Source organism: Anas acuta, chromosome 1, assembly GCF_963932015.1.
Source record: "Anas acuta chromosome 1, bAnaAcu1.1, whole genome shotgun sequence".
Taxonomy (NCBI): Eukaryota; Metazoa; Chordata; class Aves; order Anseriformes; family Anatidae; genus Anas; species Anas acuta.
The window spans coordinates 139,950,141-139,963,358 of record NC_088979.1 but is presented as its reverse complement, the minus strand read 5'-3'; the positions used below and the strand labels follow the sequence as shown (position 1 = coordinate 139,963,358).

The window sequence follows — 13,218 nt, the reverse complement described above, 5'->3', positions numbered from 1 at the left end:
CTATTAAACACACTTCTTATTTTTTCTCCCAGAATTACAGACGTGAATCAAATATACGTTAGAATTTGAATTAAGATCATCAGTAATAAAGAAAAAGCTATTACATCATTAAGATTTAGAGATGGGCAATATTCACTTATGTTAAGCAACTATATCCTACAGTTTTAATCAAATATCTTTCATTTCTGTCTCTCATTGGCCTGAAGACACTCTCACCACTCATGGATGGTAAAAAATAGATATAAAATTTGGCCAGGATTTTGAAATTACCTACTAAACAAATACTAGCAAGGCATTTCACATTAGTGAAGACAGATGAACCCCTAAATAATATCAAGAGAACAGAGAAGTTATCAAATAGTGCTGAAGTGAGTTTAAAATTTTGAGGCCATTACTTTGTATTTATTAACTCCTCTTTTTGCTCTTGATGCTCTTGTCTTTATAAACACCAGTAAGACATCTTATTGTAATGTAAAGTTAGTGAGTCACTAGTATAAGTTCATGTGGAAGAAGCTCAAAGATAACTCAAGCTCACACATTCTTTAAATCTTAAAGACCTGCCCCAAACTCCTTACCACTAGACGGGATGGTGTCTTTGAACATCTCATAGAACTGTGTGAGGTACATCACCATCGACAGTTTATCTGGTTCACCAACAGATGCCATTTCCTTTCCAGTCATAATGGGAGATATTCCAAACTCTTTTTCAGCAATGTCAAAAGCTAGCTGGTTATTCTTCTCCACATTGTGTTCATCCAAAGAATCAAAGTCTCTGCAAAGAGCAGGAAGAAGGCATGCACTGAATCAAGCTGAATCAAGTGGAAATCAATCTTCTGAAAGAAATCAGGGATCCACTGCCATTTTGTTCTGAAATCTCCGAAATTTACTTGTCAACATACCTTTTGTATTGCAGAGTTGATGCTATTTAATTATGGTGAACTTTGACTCAAACTTAACTCTTTTTTTAATTTGTTTCTCTTCCAATAAACCTAATTTTTAATTCTTAAGAACTTGAGTATTCCCTGAAATACATCTTCACTTCCTCCTTTGCTGGAAAACTCTACTGCTTTCCTGTATGTAAAATCTTTTACGTGCTTGGAACTAAATGAAGTCCTAAATGAAGTTTCTCTTTGTCCACATTTTTCTCGACTGACCCCTTATTTTGTTCTATTTTTTTCTGAAACTTGTAGAAATATATATATATGCACACACACAAAGCTAAAACTCTATAAAAAGTTACATAGCTTATGGAGAGTTATATGAACTATCTGAAAAGCAACACAGTACAGAATACTTCCACTTGAACCCTTCACAAGTTATATAGCTATTAAAAAGAGTAGCTCAGTTAACTTGAGTGCACTGGTAGCAAAGCAATTCAGTGCACATGGAAGGGAATAACCACACAATTATTTAGCAAGCTTTTTACTGGATTATGCCTTTAATTACATCTCTGGCATTTATTTTTTCTAATGTCCCTTTGGGAAGTTGAAGTCACTGCAGATTTCAATTAAACTACCAGAGTCTTTGCTACTAATACTTCTGCCAGCCACTGTTTTCCTGTTTTCGAATGGAGCTACTGCTTTACTCAATATATAGTGTAAGAGGACAGACTTTCTTTCATCCAAACAACATGTTAGTTTACAAACAGCAACATTCAGGTAGTGAGTCACTATTTCTGTAAAGGGCAGCCTTAATGTTTTTAAAAAGTTACTGTCAAACAGGAGATTAAAGGTCTGTGTAGAGACTTGTTCACAAGAAATCTAACTGAAGCTATCAACTATTCCTGACTAATTTCACAGAGGAGAGCTGTTTGACAATAATGAATTCCAGACAGTACCAATTTGAAGTTTAATTGTCAAATCATCCAGAAAAGAAAATGACAACACATTTACCTTCATATTCGTCAAGCTATTATGACCTTCCCCTCTGCTGATGAATCACTGTACATTAGCTTCTATCAGGCTTAATTGACTTAATTTCAATCCATTTCTTCATAAGTCACAAACACATTGCCTCACTCTCAATCGTATTTGTTTGAAATGTAACTAACGTTTTGCCCTTCCCAGATCTTCAAAAGAGCCAATTACTTACATTAAATCTGGACGGTATCTGTGGATAATGGCACACAAAGCTAAGCCACTTTTCCATGACATCGTGAGATCTGTAACATTTACACCAGCGTACCCATCTGTCTGCCTCTGGCACCAATTGAGCAATTTGCTAGAGCGAGCTACAGACTCTGTAAGAAATCAAGTTGTTAAGTAGAAACACAGAAAATCTCTTACATGAATTTTAACTACATCATAAAAAATATGAATAGGCAAATAAAACCTCCGTGTAAACAATATGCTCCTTCTACAATGAGCAACACAGGACAAAATTATTATTATTATTATTTTTAAAGACAATCATATCTATTTTAGCTCCAATAAAGGAATTTTCATTTGCTAAAAAGTAATTACAGAAGTTATATCTTGCCAGACATTTCATCCTAGCCCTCATAAAAGAGCCCCATGAATAAAGCAGTCACAAAGGCTTGTTTTAAATATTATTAAAAGGATATACAGTAGTACAATGCTCTGTAAAGCCCAGATACACTATTTGTAATGCAAGAATTACAAATGTACTTTTGCAATTGTTTCTTTCCTATTGAAAGCCTTCCATTAGAAGTGCTGACCTGTTTCGACCTTGCCTTACTGCAAGATCTGACAAGATTACAGCCTAAAGGGACATGGTTGCAGGCCAAAGAACAAATCCAAAAACTACATATTCAGCAGCGAAAGGAGGCTCAGCAGCAAAGCACCATTCAGAGAGACCCCAATGTTATCTGGACATTCAAAGGCAAAGTGTGCAAATGGAAATGTTCAACATACCCCTCAGGGCATAGGACAAGTAGACAGATACTGAAATGCTTTTCAGAAGGCATCTAGCTTTCAGAATAACATAAGTAAAGTGAGGTTCCATTTAGTTAAGCTAGGAAATGAGATTAAGTAAAGAAAAGCATAAACATGAAAGACTGTACTAGAAATAACTTCTGTTATTTTTATAAGGATTTTGTGTTTACTGTTAGAGTGCATTCAGGCAAGCCCCCTGCACTTTAAGTAAGGACAGTGTTATAGGGACAAGGGAGGTGAAAAGCAATGCTTGTATAAGATGTCATGTTCTAGAAATATTGCAGCATTATAAAGCAAGAAAACTAGGTAAACAAAAATATATTTGCATGCTAATTGAAACTTGAAAGATTGGAAAAGTCAGACTGCTGACAAAACAATTGCTGGATACTTTTTCTACAGCAAAAGAGCCTGACTAAACAATACACTAGTGACATTGCTCCACATGCTCTGCACTAATTCAGCCCCAGAATACCAAAAGGAATGGAGCAGTAACAAGGCCTACCATTCCGAGTCAGCTTTGGTGTCCTGGAGTTCACAAAGTTCTCTATTTCCAGGTGAATGTCTTTCAAGTCTCCTGTATTATACAAGTGGCGTACCTAAAATGATGCAAAAAAAATAAAAATAAAAATAAAAATAAAAATAAAAATGACCAACATGCTATGTACCCAACATCCATGAAGAAAGGGCAGGAGGACAAGGAGGAGTCATCCCAAGGTAAAAGAAAGAGGACAAGTATTCTCATGTAGCAGAAAACTCTAGCTCAAAAACTCCAGAACAAGGGACAATTTGTCAGTGCTGAATAGTTTAGATGATTGTTACTGCTCAGTGGATACCAAATTGCAATGATAGACTGGTATACTAGACTTAGTACAAAAAAAAATGCATGCACAGGCACACATTTATAGATTTCAAGTATCATCACAGCATGGTTAAAACTGTCAAAATCAAGAATACAGATGATTTAAAAGCACATTTTTACAACTCCTAAACTCTAGATAAAACAGGAATTAAAGAGCTTGACTCTTGTCTGATATATCTGCATCTCACTGCTTCCAAGTTACACTGCCACAGTCAGGTCATTATCTGTCCCAAAACATGAGCATAGTTTCACCTACGAAAAGACAATGCAGATTACAAATATTCAGAAGCACCATTTTTCTAGTTACCTGCTGTGGCCGCAAGAAGTTGACATTGATATTGGGATACCGGGTGGCTGGATCAATGCTATAATGGCTGAAGTTTTTACTCACATTCTCAGGGGTGGTCTGAGGCAGTAGCCTATAGATGCTTTCCCTTAGGGGGAAAAAAAAAGAAAAAAAAAAGTTTGTTTGTAAAGATGCATCACTATTAGTATTGCTAAGAAAATCATAAAAGATATTGACAAGATAATAGGGAATGGCAAACAGTTTTGTTGTCTCTGGTAATTCAAAGGCATCTACATCTTCATCTAGTTTGCTATTGAAAGGCTTGTGGCAGTAAGTCAAGCTCACTTTCTCCACGTAATACCAATAAGCACCAAGAAAAGACTCTTCATCTAATCTGCTTTGTAAGACTAGGACCAAAAACAGCTTCAACATATCTTATTCCTCTCTAAATATACTTCAGCTTATCAGCTCCTTCAGATTTTTTTCTTTGATTTAATTATATGCACAAGCACCCTCTTTAGACAGTGAGAATCTTTATCTCCTATCTATCTATATATTTGCACTAGAAGGAATTGGAACGAATGATGAGATCTTGGAGGATGAGATTAAAACTGAAAATGGAAGCATTTTTTCTACTACCTCTCTGCAAGAACTTCCAAGGGACTTGCTCCAAGTGACCAACTTCGTACCATCCAAGCAGAGTCCATTGCAGCCAAAAATCCTCTGGCTATTCCAGTTCCCATTGGCCAAAATGGCTAATATAACAGTTTCAAAAAAGAAAGGAAGAACAGAACACAGAACAGAACAGAACAGAAAGGAAGAACATCAGTTAGAGAACATTTTAAATCAATACCATGAATATAGAGGGTAATCTGCTGGGAAATTACTGCTCAGTAATTAGCTTGAAGCTCTACTCCCACTGGGCTAGAGGAAGCTAGATGCATGCTGAATTGTCCATGAGCTTCCTCAAGGCCAAATGCTCCTCTATTGCCAACAGCTATTCATAGCCTAGAGTATCTTAAGAGCTACTCTTCAATACTATACCTCTTAAACAACTACAAAATGCTAATTATTAACAGGCCTGGAGGAGGTTCCCACAGCGAGTATAATTGTCCCAATAAGAAGCACATTGAATAGATATAACTTCAGAAAACTCTGCACATATTTTCTTAAGCATGATCATTACTAAATATTCTGTTTTCCCAACATGCCTACCCTTCTTTCAAACCTCCCACTTTATTATATAATAAACAGCAGTGTTCCTCATAATAACTGTCTTACATTTCAGTGATGGGTGCAATGGTTTGTGCTTACACTTCAATTCCCTGTTTACAAATGGTAAGTTTAAAACACAAACCTCTAAGAGACTGTCCCCAACCAGTGCCACAAGTAGCTGGTGGCCATTCTGCTCTCGCACCAGAGCTGCATTCTCTGATGCGTACATGCATGTGAAGTCAAACATTGCCACATCTGGCTGCCCGTAGTGATTGATGGCAAAGTCTAGTGAAGGCAGTTGCTGATTAGTGGAAAAGTCAGCTGCTTCTCTGGCATAGTTTAGCAAAGCCTCCTGGTCCACGTTCTCCCGAGAGAGTAGTAACTCCGTATCAGCATAATCCTGCCAAAGAGAGACAAGTGAAACAGCCAAATCTATAAGGTTATTTTAAGACTGGCATATACAATGTTGACATTAAAAAATCCACTACAATCCACTGATACAGGTTTGCCCTTTAATTCTTACATTCCTAACAATGCTTATAATTCCAAGGAAAAAATTGTAAATCTTTTACTGCAAACAGGCATCAGTCCTACTGGCATTTCTAAGCGTGAAAGGGCCAACAAACTTTTGAGCATTTCTCTTCACACAAAAGGCACAAGACCTCACTCCTTATGTATTCGGCCAAACTACTTTTAAATCTGCTTCCATCAGAATAAGATGGATGTAAATTTCCAAGAATTTCTTCACTCCCTGCTTTTTCATTTTCATTAAATGAGAGAAGCTTAAACAAGCCACCAAAGGTTCTTTAAGTATATATTAACGTGAACAAACATCTCAAAATGACAAAAGGATACAAATTTAGACAGGGTAGATCTTAAAACACTTTTCTCATGGCTGAAAATACTTCAGAAGGGCATTAATCACATATGTTTGTTTCTAAAACACACCTGTATAAAAACATCATGCAATGAAGTAAGAGTGTGTTTTCCCTTTTAGCATACTAAAAACAAGTTGTCCCACAATCTTAGTACAAAAAGTATATATAAAAGTGAATACTCACATGCCGTATTACACCTTTATCCAGTAGGCTCTGTTTTTTGGCAGTCATGACAAAGTAGTGTGTATCATCTTTATAGTAGACAATGTTCTCCAAGTCAATACCTTGTGACAGAACAAGATAGTGAAGGAACATGTTACACAGTACGTGCAAAAATGATCGCTTTGGAAGAAAGTAAATTGAAACTACGTGGTTAGAAAACCCTAGAGAGAGTGCCAAGCAACTTCCTCCTGTGCTTTTGATGATTTTTAAAAGTTACATCTTCAACAAAACCACAGAGCATTTCCCCTATATATACATATTTTTTTTTCAAAAATATATTTATCTTTTCAAAAATATATTTATCATGACAGTAAGTGCAGATGTGGAGTGCAGGAAGCTAAACTCAGGATTCAGGCTTTCCTTAAGAGCAGATCAGATTTCCTGAAAACCCTCAGGGAAATGTTCTCCACTTCTGAACAAAATGACACATCTCAATGACACACACCTGCTTTGTACAAATGTATAGAACAGCTGTAAAAATGAGGGAAGTGAGATTTCAAAGAGAGACAGCAGTGACTGACTTCTTGGCACAAGTAATTTGTTTATTGATTAAACATCGTGATACCTGAGTTACAAATTTGAAGTAAGAAAGACAAACCATTTTCATTGGAAATTTGGCAATTGCTGACAAACCTGTGGCTTCTCGTAGATCCTGGAAGAATTTCTGGTTGAATATGAACGCCACACCACTGATCTCTTCTACTTTGGCTTCAGCTGTGGTGTTGCGATTGATGAAGTTTGCTGTGATAGCAATCGCTAGTTTACCACGGAATTCTTTTCGGCGAAACCCTATGGGAAAGATAAAGTAGTAATGCTGAAAAATAGAGCATAGCTTCAGAGAATGCTCACCATGCCATAGACAGGTGTCCTCACAAAATAAAGGAGAGATAGGATCTGATATATTACAAACTACTCCACTGAGAGAGCAACAATTGCTTCATCAGAAAAATAGAGGTTCTTATTTAGGGAAAAAGCTCCACCCTCGCCTTTTTACCTCTTTCCCCAAAACTGTAATTTGCATCAAAATACTAGATAAAATTCTCTACTACACAGAAGAAAATTTAACACTTCAATTCCTACTTTCAAAATTAAGAGTTACAACACTATTTAGCTAAAGAAAGAAGGTGGGAAAAAATACTCAGGTCAAATATCTCATTCTTTTGCTGGTGGATAGAAAGAGGAAAAATATGACCCACATGTCTTGAAAAAAACAGATTTCTACATGGACTTTTAACTTTTTCCTAGTCAAACGTATTTTTAGATTTTGATCAGGCTTTTGAAGTCTTTTTTCTTCATGTCTGCTCTAACTAATTTAAGAATTAGTTCTATTTTAAAGAGAATTGTGGACACTTACCTTCTAAGGTGTTCCTCCTGCCATCCCCTCCAATGATTACTTCAAATTCATACTCCGACACTGGATGGGTTTTTGGATGGACCAATGCACGCCAACCTATTCCTGTTGATAAACTCCAGGTTAATGACAAAATAAACAATGCACATAGTAGAACAAATATATGAAGACACATCCATAATCCCTTTCTCATATTGTCAATAAAGATAGACTGCAGGATAGCTATATCGTTGACAAGGCTGTTGCTGACTTGCACAGCCACTCTGTGTGAATCAGAGAATGCACTATGCTAGACAGTGACATTCCCAATAACCCCTCCCTGATTATTACCTTTAAGGATCACTAAAACCTTCATAGGTTCTCTACTATTTATTCAGTTATCAGGATGCCAAAAGACAAGTAAGCCACTCTCTCTCAGCAATCGGACAGTGGGTTTCACAGCGATGCAAACAGCATAACAAAGATCATTCACTGATATAAATATCCTCTGTGAATGCAAAGAAAGGAGTTGTTTTAAAAAGATACTTTCTAAGTGTAATAGGTTTAAATATGTTAGGAGAAATTAGAACCTACTGTGTTTTGGATTATTTCTGCTTAGTAATTCAGCTGATCTTGTTTTATTAGAAAAAATAAAGCCTATTAAAAACTCAAGCAAAAGTGTATTGAAGATTCCTCTCATTAATGGAGCAATAGGAAAAGACTCACAGTCATATGCAACATTAAGGAGTGGGAATCTGTGCCCCCTACCACAATTTCCCCTTTCTCTAGAACCCATTTCAAAGCTACTTGCTTTCATTTTCCTGATCCTCTGGAGGGTAAACAAGCCCCTGAAATTCCACATTGACATGGATCTCTATTCCCAAGATCAAGGCAACCTTCAAAAGGATAAGCTGGAGTTGACGGATACCTGAAAAAAAAGCAGATGATAAAGAAATAAGAGAAAAAGGAAAGAGCACAAGTGCACACATCTCTGTTTGACATTACTGATAAATTGATTTAAAGGCTAGCTGCTGCTTTCTTCTTCCTGCTGTGTTCCCAGCACTTCATCCAGGCAGCACTGGTGTGTAGTATCATGGCATGCCAAGAAACGTCCATGTAGCGGAAATTCCAGTCCTTCCCCAAGAAAGTAAATATTTTTTTACCGTTTCAGCCCCCAAATCAACAAGGGAAACAACCAGAACATGCACTGCAGGAGAGGCATTGAAGAGAGCACAAACAGGACTACACTTTTGTCACAGAGGATGATTAGCCATTTGATCAAGTTTGCTGTAATATTGAACTGCATCTTACTTCTAACACCTTCAGGTTAGTGGGGACATAGTAAGTTCCTTGTCACCTCTTTCCACTTAAGTTAGTGTAGGTAGCAAGTATGAAAATGAGAGTGTGACAAACAACTATTTGAAGTAAGACACCTTACTGCCACATTTCAGATAGTGAAATGAAGAAGTGCTTCACCAGAACACTAAATTTAATCTGTGCTGAGATACAAAAGAAGATGACAAAGTACTGGAAGAATAAAAATAACGAGAAATTGGAAGAGAAAAAGAAATCTGCAAGACTGAAGTAACAAAGTCTACAAAGCTGTTGCACTGAACAAGAAGCTAAATCTTACCTACTATGTTTATGTCAGTTTATACTTCCACTTATGCTCTATGGTGAACACAGACTGGTGGGCAAACTAACCTGTCTGGTAAATTTTTGAGAGAAGAAGTGAAAAATGGTAGCTCCTGCCCTACTAAAGCGTACAGCTTTCAAAAGAGAAAGTTTTCTCAGAATTTGAGAATTACCAAAATTTTTCTCCATTTCAATGTGCAAACATCTATTTAATTAAAATCTATTCAGAGGATGGTGGTGTTCTTGAAAACATCTTTACCGCTCTTCCAAAATTTAACAATGCAAAAACTGCTCCTGCGTTTTCCAGATCAACATTCAAAAGAACGTTCAAAAACATTCAGTAATTAAAAAAACAAGCAAACAAACAAAACACATCACACACAATGTTCAAGAGCAACAGAATAATGTGGCAGCTGCAGCAATGTAACAGGAAAAACAGGAAAATGATCCATCAAGGGAAAAAAGCTTTGAACCTTAGATGTACTTTTCAGTGTATGAAAAAGTTAGGCCTCAGAAACTAGTAGTTATAAAAGATGCCAGATACATGTTGTTGTTTGATGATTCCATGGCACGATCTATTTATTTTGCATATGGGTCTAGCTCAAGCTGTGCCACACAAAGGTAATGTTGCGTTACGCCATACAGATGTGAGAGCAGTGGCAGGTGCAGGATGCATTTCAGTGGGTTACCCCCTGCCCTCAGCCACCTCTCCCCTGTGAAGATGTGCTGCCAAACCCAGCAGCAGCTGTACTTACTGATATGGTCTATGGATCCTGCACAGAATTTGCCATAAAACTTCTTGGCGCCAAGCCCCCTCAAGTCATGTATGGTGAACGGCCACAAGTGCAGGACGTTATTGCGGGAAAAGGCGTCCCTCTTCTCTATGACCACCACCTTGGCTCCCAGGAATGACAGGTCGATGGCTGTGCGAAGGCCACAAGGTCCAGCCCCAATTATCAGACACTGCAAAGCAACCAAGTACACAGTAACTTTACAGTCCGAGGAGGAAAAAGGTATTTTTACCATAGCTTCAAAGCATCCTAGCATCAGTCTTTCTATTGTCACCTGCCATGCTCTGGCATGGATATGTTCAAGCAGTACCTGCAACCTGAAAATGAAACATATCACAGAGAAATAAAAAGTCTGGAGAAACAAGCAAGTCACCTGCCTCTTTCCAACCCTTCTTTGAAGAAGGGATGCCAAGGTGTGCTCTCCAGGCTATGAAAGCACATAGAGAACAGCAATATTTCTGAAGGCTTCTCCCCCACTTTCCACCCACGTGTTTTCTGTTCTCAGAGGAAGGTGAAGCAGCTTTTTCCTCATCTTCCAAAGCCTGAGCTAGCTTTCTTGAGAAGCTCTTCAGGAACACTAACAATTCCTCATCAACACTGAGCAGCACGGGAACAGTTACAGCAGAACAACACAATGCTTTCATAGACATAATTTAGAGTAGCACAGACAGCAGGCAAGGCAAAGCACTCAACGTAGGTGTATGCTGGTGCTGCTATTATTGCAGCAAAGGAACCTCCAGGTAAGCAAATATAATATAAATATGAACTTTGCGTCACAAGAGCATTTTTATCAAAATACATTTTCTTCAACGTAACCTTTGTCTTTCATCTCCTCACATCCTTTTCCACTCTGCTCACAAACACTACTAGAGGCTAATACATGGCTTGAGAATGTCAAATACTTGCATATCTAGTGTTGGAAGTACTTCCTGGGAAGCAAAAGAATACATCAAAATATTAAGAATCCAAGACAGTCAACTGACGCTTCTCACCCACGGAAACTGAAGTCCACAGGGAAAGCTGGCACATCTATGCATATTCACATGAATACAGGACAGTCCACTTTGTTGTACCATTTTTGTATTTTTTTTTTCTATTGAGTATAAATCAGACACACCAAGTAAAAAGCCATCAAAGTAGAGACTTCTGCTGTCATATGAGTATTTTCCAGATCCTTATGCGCCCTTACAGCTGGACAAGAAGGCTCTTTGAGAAATTCTTAAAGATGCTAAAACGTACTCAGAGTCTAACCTCCTGATTAAACAGCCTATCCCAAAACAATGATCTTTGTTCTCTAACAGTCTTCATATGCCAATTTTTACATTTTAACCTGTTATTTGCTGGGATGTATATCCTGCAAATTACATGAAACGACAAATACAAAGCCTAAATGATAATAAAACAGTTCAGGTTGCAGCAGTAAAGAATTAACAACTGACATGCAGATTCTGACAGGGCTGCTGTATCCTGTCAGAGGTCATACAAACCTAAGGGCAGAGATCCAAGTCTAGAGAAAAGGGAAGGGAAGGATAACAGCACTATTTATTTAGTAGCTTTGGGAACGTGAAGGCATATGTAAAAAAGGCAGCCCAACCACTGCACTATTAGCAATGTGACTCCAAATTAGACTTGAATATTGAACACGTGTCCGATTCAGAATTTCTCAAAAGAGACAATCAGCTAACATCTAGTGTATTCTTCCAGTTCAATACTGTGGGTTAAGTACCCAACACCACTTAATTTTGTTTTTGAAACTTGTAAGAAAATTAGCTGAGTGTGTCATATTTAACCGTGTAATAATTTGGCTCAAACAACTAAAACCTTCAAAGAGATTGCATTCAATAAACAGCACAACCACAATGAGATGGGCGAATTCTACTCTTTGATAACTTGCCCAGTATAAAATAGTTACAATGGAGAACACAACACAAAATGAATTATACTAAAATCAAGCTATTCAAGCTCAGGTCTACGTAATCAAATTAAAAACTCATTACCTGTAATTTTGTCACAGAAATTTAAAGACCATTTTTTTCTACAAGCTTTTTTTTTTTTTTTTTCCCATACACAAGGATGTGGTTAATATCCAGTTTATGTTTAGGACTCCAGCTGTTGTGGATATAAAATACACGATACTCAGCAAAGCCATTCATGGCCAAGTTTGCCACCTTGTTTTAAAAAATGCTGTAACAAAACACAGCAAGTTTTAGGGCTGATTAAAATCAGAAGAAAATATTCTGTTCCCTTTTCCACCTCTTGTGACTCCTCCAGTTTCTGATCCCTCACAGAAACCTAAGTTGTGGTTCTTTCACAGGCAGCAGTAAGCACAAGAGATGCCAAGCACAGCCGGGTCAACGAAGGCAGTTCTTGCGGCTCCTCCTTCCCTTTCCCCACGATTACTCCAAACAACTGTTGTGGAGTGCTAAAGCAATCTCACCCTTCACAAACACATCCTGCTCAAGATCCTTCAGATAAATTATATTTAGTTGCCTGTAACAACACCATGGTAATATAACATAAAAGGCAAACTGAAATTCTGTATTCTCTGCATAACCAACAAAGAGAAAGAAGTCCATGAACGGAGAATCATCTTCCTGTTGTCTTTTGAGGTGCTCAGGCTAAACGAATAAAGGGACTAGTGTAAATGTTTGCAAATATTTACACTTGAACAAAGCATCACATGCAAATCTTGCCTTCATGAACTATACCCCCAGTTATCTGAATTCTGGTTAACCGGGACACCAGCCACGTGATGCACAAAGTGCCCAACTTTGGTCATGGCACACCTTATAAATAGGCAAGTGGGAACTAAGCTGCAGAGGAGGAGATCTTCAGAACTGGTATATGTTGAAATACATAGGAGCCAATTTTACTAAAGAAATGATCGGTATCTGTTCTAATAACATGGGTAAAATCTTAAGCCTTGTTTAAAATTCTATCATTTCCACATGACCACTTATGTTTCTATATTTTTAATTAGTGGTTTGTAAATTACATTAAAAATTTGGAAAATAAAACTAAGTGAAGTAGGAGACATCACATCAGACATGATTCAGTTCCCAGAATGCTTCTACTTCGAATAGTTGTGATTATCTCTTAGGAATTACA

At 37.5% G+C, this 13,218-nt stretch overlaps 1 protein-coding gene across 26 annotated transcripts in view; it reads right to left on the bottom strand.

Moving 5' to 3' along the window:
* Positions 1–13,218, bottom strand: part of MICAL3 (microtubule associated monooxygenase, calponin and LIM domain containing 3) — a 176,210-nt gene that overhangs the window by 92,570 nt on the left and 70,422 nt on the right. For all 26 annotated transcript variants that reach the window (XM_068660214.1, XM_068660266.1, XM_068660224.1 and 23 more), the window contains exons 3-13: positions 10,075–10,282; positions 8,496–8,612; positions 7,709–7,810; positions 6,988–7,143; positions 6,316–6,416; positions 5,397–5,654; positions 4,679–4,794; positions 4,061–4,187; positions 3,397–3,490; positions 2,092–2,239; positions 576–772 (exon numbers count right to left, since the gene is read on the bottom strand). In XM_068660214.1, the coding sequence (XP_068516315.1) occupies positions 576–772; positions 2,092–2,239; positions 3,397–3,490; positions 4,061–4,187; positions 4,679–4,794; positions 5,397–5,654; positions 6,316–6,416; positions 6,988–7,143; positions 7,709–7,810; positions 8,496–8,612; positions 10,075–10,282 (1,624 nt within the window). The remainder of the gene's footprint in view (positions 1–575; positions 773–2,091; positions 2,240–3,396; positions 3,491–4,060; positions 4,188–4,678; positions 4,795–5,396; positions 5,655–6,315; positions 6,417–6,987; positions 7,144–7,708; positions 7,811–8,495; positions 8,613–10,074; positions 10,283–13,218) is intronic.